General features: G+C 47.3%; 1 protein-coding gene across 1 annotated transcript; it reads left to right on the top strand.

Moving 5' to 3' along the window:
• The first annotated feature begins 6,716 nt into the window (after window positions 1–6,716).
• On the top strand, window positions 6,717–7,671 carry LOC124687281 (vegetative cell wall protein gp1-like). Its single transcript, XM_047221075.1, has one exon. The coding sequence runs from the start codon at window positions 6,717–6,719 to the stop codon at window positions 7,233–7,235; it is 519 nt and encodes a 172-aa protein (XP_047077031.1). The 3' UTR covers window positions 7,236–7,671.
• The last annotated feature ends 1,512 nt before the right edge of the window (window positions 7,672–9,183 follow it).

Raw genomic sequence — 9,183 nt, 5'->3', positions numbered from 1 at the left:
GCAGAGTTCCTCCTTGCATTTTGACATTTGTGTTCAAATAGCTAAAATAGCTACTTTCCTTTCAAAAAGTAGCTGAAAATGAAACTGCCATAAAGAAGAAAGCAGGTGAAAATTAATCTATGTATGGATGCGCATGTATTACCCGCAAGGAATAACACGTTTTTGAACAAAATTAAAAGATTCAACGCGGATGCTGTTTATGATTGACGGCAAAGGTTTAGGAGGGTGCTCTGGATATAGCTTTCAGAGTGCACACCCAGCTTTATGCAGGCAGCATGTCCACTACTAGTATCATGCTTTCAGAGTACAGTAGTACCCCGCGGTTAGCTAGCCGGACCACAGCTTTTTGTTTGCTTCGCCGCGCTGCATTTGCGCGCGAGATGTGCAGACAACCTGTCTCGCACTGATCGGACGGCGCGGAGTGTGAGGATATGTTTGCCGTTTTCCATGTAATCCTACGTGTTTTATTCGGTTCAGAGGAAACACAGTGTGTGTTTCGTGCTCTGTGAAATGATTAGTTAAGCTGCATTGAGGCCGCTTCCAACAATATTAGGTAGAGGCCTGATGTGGACTTTACCATGATATATTTGTGTCTGCATGTAGTCAACAGCAACGCATCACCCGCCGGTACGAAGCAGTGGGATTTTCTTCCTTCCATCAGTACTTACTATGGTTTGATATATACATTCTATCAGGAAAATCCATCTTTTACCACGCAACGACGACACCCTTAGAAAATATCCTACGCCCTAAACAAAATATTGAACCCTAGCCCTACATGTCCGCAAAGACAAAAATATAAGCTAGTTTTGCTCCGGGGTCAAATGAGGTTACTGGCTAAGCTTTATCATTTTATGGCAAGATGGAAATGTTGTGAGCTAGCAAGGCCTATGAAGCTATAGCCTAAAAAGAGAACCTTTTTTTTATAGAACGCAACACTTTATTGATCAAAGGACATGATTACAAAGTATATGCTGGATACACTCCGGTGCTACAGAAAATCTAGCTAAACCAGAGATCGAGTTCGGAACTCTTTGCTAACACATGTTCTGATTCATTGACCTTACGAGGAACATGCAAGAAAGAACATGGATTAAAGAGAGTAGCTTCCTTCTCGATCTTGGGACAGGTTGTTGATGGGCTGCACCACGTAAAGGCAATCTGAGGCTAACATGATCCTGCTAAGAGCATCTCCACCGGGGTGCCCCATATTGTAGCCGGCAGCACACCTGTCGGCTACCTATTGGGGTCGCCCGGGGAGGTGCCGGCGAAAATTAATTAGTCTGGTTTCCATACCGGTAAATCCCCAACCAACTCCAAATAGAAAAAAGAAACTCAGAAAAAAGCATAGCTCAAGAGGATGATGGCCAAATTGGGCGACGAGAACGCGGCCAGAGGCAGTGCTGGCGAGCACCATGCCCGCGCCTCCAACGTCTTCCCACGGGTACGGCCAGCGCCACCGCCTTCTGCGACCTCGTCGGCCTCTTTCCGTTGCCCTGGTCTTCTCCAACATCGTGGTCAACGCCCCTGGATGACCCTTGACGGCCTCTCAGGTCGAGGCGTCTTGGGGTCCGGAGGAGGATCCGCACGTCGGTGTCTGGGCGGCTAGAGGAGGAGCCACACGTCGGTGATGAGGCGTCTAGGCGGCTCGAGGAAGGCCTACGCGACGGCATCGAGGCCCCGAGCGCCTCGACCGCCTTGACGGGCAACGAAATCCGGTCATGGTTGTTGCCAAAAAAAAGCTAGGGCCGAAGGAAGCTCTGCCAGGGAGGAGCAAGGGGAGGCAGAGGACGGTCGTGGCTCGCCGGCGGTGAAGGACATCGCGCGGAGAAGATGCATCGGTGGTTGGGCAAAAGTAGAGAAAAGGAGAGAGGGGAGAGAGGAGAGGGGGTGGTGGGAAGAGACATTGGAAAGTGGGCCAGGTTGGTGGGAGGGACGTGGAAATGGACTGAGTTTGGTGCCAGCGTGCCCCAGAGCATCCCTTGGTACATGGATCGTTTTGGGCTCGCCGACACTTTTATTGGACTCGAGCTGATGTAAATTTTGTATTGGGAGCGCCGGTGTAGCCACTTTCTCTCCGTAGAACCCCAATAGAGCTATTGGGCTCGCTATTGAGGCCGCCGGTGGAGATGCTCTAAAACCTTCCTCCCGAGTGAAAGAGAACATTGCGTAGTTTTGTCTCATGTACAACTGTTTTTTTAGGTGCATACGTATTTCATTAGATCAAAGACAAGTACACAACACGTACACAGAGACGCGGAACGTTCCAGAAGGACACATAGGGCCGCACACTTTGTAGAAAGAACCCCATAACAGAAAAATTACAATGAAGTCCTCGGGGAACTCTACACTAGATCCAATCCGCCGCCCGCCTCCGGCACCGCCGCAGCAAACACCAAGAGGAGGAGCGACAGAAGCCAACTCGCCTGAGGTCGACGCATCTCCATTGCCACAAATCGTCTTTGTGAACCTCAATAGTGGAGCACCATAAGTGCTCACCTTGTCGTTGGGGATCGCCGGTCGGGGCCTAGTCCCGAGCTCGTTGTCGATCTCCGCATACGAGCCACCCCGTAGACCACGTCGAGGGACGGCGTCGGATCCACCAGCCGCGGACCACAAGCCCCGCACGGACCTCGCCACCTCCAAGACCAGCGCCAGCCCCACAAGGCCAGCGGCGACAACTCCTGTACATCTTCGATCTTCCCGATGGCGCTGGAGGAGACGCCGGCGTGACGCAGACGAAGGCGAAGAACAAACTCCCCCAGTGAGATCCCCGCCAACGCCTCGACGATCTCGCCTGGGAACCCTAGATCCGCCATCAAACCTTGACGTCGGAGACACAACTCCGCGGCTCCTCAACGCCGCACAACAGCGCCGTCGAGGCAGTGGCCCGAAAAAACTTATTCGCGGCGACGGTGGAAACACCGACCGAACACCGCCCGCAAACCCTATCCTACACCTATCTACATGCCAGCCAAAGACCGCCGAGGCTTACTCCCCCACCCACCGCCGCCGGAGAGACGAGAGGAGGGGGAGAAAGCCCCTGTCTTCAGCGGCGGCGGACGGAAGGAAACGTGTGTCTCCTCTTTTCGCCTCGTAGAAGAGGAGTTGCTGAAAAAACGGATTCACTTCCCCAGCGTTTACTGACTCGATACAGCTGTTGTTTCTCCATTGTTATGTGAATCAATTTATTTTACTTTTTGATGGGTGTAATTGATATCTCTCGATATTAATATATTTTCTTTATCGAAAAAATGCATTAGATGGCCATCCACTTGATGATCTATTTACTTATTTCTTAATTATGTTTCTACCGTATTTGTGGACCTTGCATCGCATAGTCATGGGCAACCATGATATTTATATTTGTATTGGAACTCCTTCATGAGTCAATATCAGGAGAGTATAGGACTGTAAATTCTAAAAAATTGGTCGCACATGCGTCTACGGTGATGATGACTTTGTGTTGGAATTGGGGCGTAGAGGGCCGGCAAGGAACTGGCCCAAGGGGTAGCACAGACTTTAACGTAGTACTACGTCCGTTTAAAAATAAGTGTCTTAATTTTATCTAGGCACAGATGTATTTAGTAGAAAATTTCTAGCTGTATAGACACTTAATTATTTTTGTTTGAGGGAGTAGTAAACAGAAAACATCGCCCGCCATTACCAAGCACTCGGAGTTTCTTCCTTCTCTTGGTAACTACTACTATAGTTTGATATGTACATTCTATCAGAAAAATCTATTGTAGAGGTCAGGGTATTATCCTTTTTTAAAACTATTAGGAAAATCTATCTTTTACCACGCAACTCAGGAAATATCCTACATCCTAAGCAAAATATGGATGTCCGCAAAAACAAAATTATAAACTAATTTTGCTGCGGGACAAATGAGGTTAGGTCAGCGTGTGTACCACATGGCTCTTACGCAATGGGCGACCAATCAAGAATTCTATTAGTTAATCAGTATGCACTGAAAGCGAGAGAAGAATCACCACCAATTTCCACGAATTGAGATTTGCAGCCCGTCGTCTAATCCACAAGACGATGCCAAATACTCCAGATGACGAGGTTTCTTCAGTTTCAGGCAAGTCCTAATAACCCCTGAATTTGTGACCTTGCGGTTTGTCCGTTGCGAGCTGAAAACGCTCCCCTACTAGACGCGACGGCGAAGAAATATTAACTAGAGACACCTACTATAATACTACTGCGCTATATGCGATTATATATATGCTTCCCTGCCGGAAGAATCAAGGAGCCATCAACGTCCCTGATCGATGGAGTCGCAGGGGAGAGGTTGCGTACGACGAGATGCAGATGTTGATAGAAATGGCAGGGGATTCTTTGCTTTGCTTTCTGGGGAATTCTCGGTGTTTTCTGTCTCTCTACCTGGTTTGTTGCGCTTTGTGGAGATGCATGCATGCGTGATGTGCGTCCATGGTGGTCCTCCCTGCTACCTGGGTTAAACGGGGAGAGGAAGGGATGGGCGTAGATTCGGGGAGGATATATGTCTTGTCCTCGCGTAAACCAACAATGTTTTTACCGTACGCATTGGTCCATTGTATGCGTGGAAGTTAACTCCTACTCCAATTTCACTCGCATCCTTGTCTAGGGAAACCCTAGCCGTAGCTGCCCCGCTCGTCCCTCCTCCCATCCAACTCCCCGTCGCGGTGTTAGGAAGCTGGCGGGCAAAGTCGACGCTCCCGATGGACAACGGGATCACGTCTCCTTGTCCGTTCCCACGGTAGGGGGTCTCATCGTGACGGCGGCCCTAGGAGTTGGTTGCATGCAAGGCGGATGCATGGATTCCTAGACGGTCGTGGGGACGTGGTGGCTGGGCTGGCTGTGGCCCGGGGTAGCACAAATGTTGTGGTGCCCTCGTCTCTTTGGGTCTGACAGGCTAGGCGCTGCCCTATTGCCACTCCTACAACGCGGTGCGGTGGTTTGGCTGCAATCACCCGTGCCAATGGTGGTGCGGGAGTGGCAATATGGCAGCGATCCTGGTTCTTCGACAATTGCGGCCTCCATGGCCGTGTGAAAGACCTTTCAAGGCTGGCGTCCGTATGGGACGCACCCTCCATCTCTATACTAGGTTTGATCTAGCTCATCAGGTACTACGCATGGCGACTCATGTAAATACACTTGCATTGTGTCCTTGCCGAAGGTAGTGGCTCGAAGTTTAGCTTTGGAGATGAAAATCTCAAGGTTGACCTATGGTTGGACTCGTCACTGCGGCCTTTGCTTTTTAAAGGCTTAGCTTCGGAGCTGTGTATTTTTCGATTGTTTCTGTCCTTCACCATAGGGTTAGTGTTTCCTGGTGCAGTTATGTTCATGACGCATATGCCTCGGGTTTTCTTTTCAAGGTAAAAAATGCTTGGTTGCTGGATTTTTCATTATGAACAGAAAAAGGTTGAGTTGGATTTTGATAGAGAGCATGGGCCTCATTCTCCTTACAGCAAGCACAATAAGTCTTACTTAGCTGGCTATAAGGATTAACATAATATATTCTTATCTAGTTAGAGGAGAAACATGATGAGAGAGAAGAGGAGTGAGCTGTAATGCAAAAGCTAGCTCTAGCACGTGATCCTATGCACTGTGAGAGTGAAAGGTGGATCATATATTAATAAAGTAATACTCCCTCCGGTCCTAAATATAAGCCATATAATTTCTGGCACGGAAATTAAGAAACACATATTTAGGAAAAATTACACCATGTTTGGCTAGGGTTAACCGTAAGTAATTGTCGTGAGCTAATAGAGGACTTTGCATAAGATAAGTAAACCTAATCAAATCTCCAAAAATATTATCCATACAAGTAGGGCAATGCAATAAACCTTATATTCTGGAATTTTTCTCAAAAAACTATATGGCTTATATATAGGAACGGAGGGAGTACATTTTATTAACTCACTATTATATATATTAGCTTTAGATTGGCTATAAATGGAATGCCATTTGAATTATAACCAGTTGTCGACTATACTATTGAACTTGCTCTTGCCCCGGTCGGTTTAGATGAAAGGAGCGATATCATGATCATAGGAGCACTTGCACAGGTGCGTATGACTTGCATCGGATGCGGCACAACGTACATTACTTACCCTGCTCCAGGATCAGGATGGATGTAGCTTAAGCTTGTGGTGGATAAGTAAATGCAACCACCGTCGTCTCTCACGTTTTAAATTTAAACTACAATCACGACAAAAATTATCGAACAGAGAAGAAGTATACTGTATGTAACTAGTGCTTCATCAAATAACAAGTCATGCAAAGCTTAAGCCAAACGCGATGCTCGACGGATTACCAGACCGAGCTGCAAATTGCACACAGTGCCTTTCCACTTTCTCCTCACCGCGTTGCTTTCTTTCTCATCTTTTATAGAAAAGAGACCTCCACTTCCTCCATGGTTTTCATACTGAAGAGCCGTCCGGCCGTTGCAGTGCGTAGTAGGGTGCATCCTTCCCGTTCTCCTACATCACTGTAGAGCAGCGACGGCGAAGAGTTTCAGACTTTCACGAGATTCTCTCTGAAACTGAAAATCGGCCATCCATGTCACCGTCCCGCGTGGGCGACGAGAGGTCTCAAAATATTGCTCTCGCCCATTCCGTCGGGTATCGGTCGGTCCACACCCCAAATATTCGGTCACCATAAAACCTCGCGACCCCCAGGCCTAGTTGCCCCATCGCCACCAACAAACACAACGCAACAGACAACCATCGATGCCCACTTCCTCTACTCCACCCGCGCCGGCGACGCCTGCGTCCGCCGCCGCCACCCCACGCCGACGCCGGCGACGCCTCCTCCCGTCCAGCGCAAACGCCTCCTTCGCCGCCTCTCCGTCGTCCTCCCCATTCTCCTTCTTCGCGCCCTCGCCGTCGCCCTTCCACCGGTTCCTCCCCTCCCCGCTGCGCGCCTCCACCGTGCCCTTCTCGTGGGAGCACCGCCCGGGCATCCCCAAGACGCCCGCGCGGGCCCGCTCGTCCAAGACCGGCGGCAAGAAGCCGCTCCCGCTCCCGCCCTCGCTCCTCTGCAGGTCCGACGACCCCTACGATCCATCCTCCGTCGTCCCCGTCGAGTACGCCGCGCTGCCGGCCGGGCGCCTCGGGAGGGTGCGCGTCCAACGCCGCCGGAGGCAGCGCGTCGGCAACGCCCTCGCCGAGTGGTGCTCCGCGTTCAGCCTCTACCGCTCCTGCAAGCGCGCCGCCGCCTGCCTCGCCGCCAAGCTCAAGTCCGCGTGAATGAAGATAGGCCAAGATAAGTGCTGTGCGCGCCCGCGCCGCCATTGATGGTGGAATCTCGCTCTCCCAGATGCGTGCTAAGTGCATGTGCCCGCGTGCTCCTAGCAACACTAGGTACGCGCGGCCTTGCTGTAAATTAGCAAAGCTGGGTTCAGGGAGAGCATATGATTTGATTGGATCCTTTGATGTATGTGCTTCGTAGAGATTTTGGTCTCCTAATAATTCGGTGGCCATGCTGTGCTTTAGTGCACTATAATTGGATATATACAGCTTTTTTTTCTAGCATCATACCAACCAACCTTTATCAAGCTTAATTTGTGGTTGAGTTGCTCTATGTTTTGGACGTATTCTGCTGATCAAGTCTGTAAAGCCTACGTGCGTGAATTTTATGTATATATACTTAAACATATAGTTATATGCCACCCATGCATGCACATGTTCCTGTCCAAAACGACAAGGATGCCATCCTTAATTTGTGTCGACTGTCAGCTTGATTATGTGGGGGTGGGGGTGGGTGGGTGTCCCGTCTTGTTAAACTTCAATCTCTCACGATTTACCCCAACTCAAGAAATTTCGCCAGTTGATTGCTGTCTCATCTTTTCACTGCGTCATACTAAGTTCATGATCTCCGACTAAATTTATAGTGCAAGAGAACGGCACATGATTCACATAACTAGCATAGTGAGTTTTTTTTTAACAGAGCATAGTGAGTTTTTTTTTTTTAACAGAGCATAGTGTGTTTGATACATTTTTTTACAGCATCTCTAGCAGATTTCGTAAAATCATGTACCTTGAAAATGTTTTAAGGTGTACTGGAAATTGTTTTTACGATACAGTGGGAGCCACGGCGGAACAAGTACCTTAAAGTTACTCCTTTTTTCTCCTTTTTTCTCCTTTTTTCTCTCTCTCTTTCTTTTCCTCATCTTCTTCCTCAAGAATGGTTCCAACTAAAGAAATTCTGCCAATTAATTGTTCTCTTGTATTTTCATTGCGTCATGCTAAGTCCATCGTCTCGTGGTAAATTCACAGGGCAAGGAGAAGACACATAATTCAGATAACTACCATAGTGTTCCATATATACGAACGTTTTTATCGTGTTAAACTTTTGGGATCACATACCCCATATGCATAGTTATGCTATTTAGGCTGGTCATAGTGTATAGTATCATATGGTAGTATCATGCATATGATACTTGTCTATGATACTATCTCTATAGTGGATGGTATTATAGAGTAGTACTCCCTCAGTCTCAGTTTAATTAATAGGCGCACACGTAGTTTAAGACAAAGTTTGACTATTAATTTGGTCAACAAAATATAAATTATATGTCTATAAAATCTATACCATTAGATTCATATTCAAAAAAGGTTTCGAATAATATAACATTTTTAACATATATTTTAAAAATTAGTATTTAATTAACCAAAATAATGGTCAAACTAATTTTTTTAATAATGTGCGCGTATGTTAAACCGAGACGGATGAAGTATCATAATGTTCTAAATTTATTATTTTGTAGAATGCCAATACAAACATGTGCACAAGATCTATTTAGCACTAACTTTTCTCGTAACATGCGCTATGATACAATATCTACCTATGTTACTCTAATTCTATCTCTCCTCCTTAATTATATACCACATCATTATTTTTGTGGGCCTAGGATGCATGATAGTACCTAAGATACTAGCAATATGGTTAGCCTTAGTTGGCTTGCCACTGTGCTTATATATAAACAAAATGCCAAGGGGCCTTTGATCTTTCCTCTTTTTTGTATTGTCATTCTATTTTTTAAGAAAACAGCAAAATTAACTTTTGGTGTCTTTCTTAAGGATTGGGAGGATCTCACAGCACGACAACCCTCTTAGATCCCTCAAGTCTCGTGAGAAGCTCCACCATCTATACATAGGATAGATCTCACGTAGAGTATGCACTAAATTGATTGTT

Source organism: Lolium rigidum, chromosome 2 (assembly GCF_022539505.1).
Source record: "Lolium rigidum isolate FL_2022 chromosome 2, APGP_CSIRO_Lrig_0.1, whole genome shotgun sequence".
Classification (NCBI taxonomy): domain Eukaryota; kingdom Viridiplantae; phylum Streptophyta; class Magnoliopsida; order Poales; family Poaceae; genus Lolium; species Lolium rigidum.
Note: the sequence above shows the minus strand (reverse complement) of the source record. Positions and strands in the feature narration are given on the sequence as shown.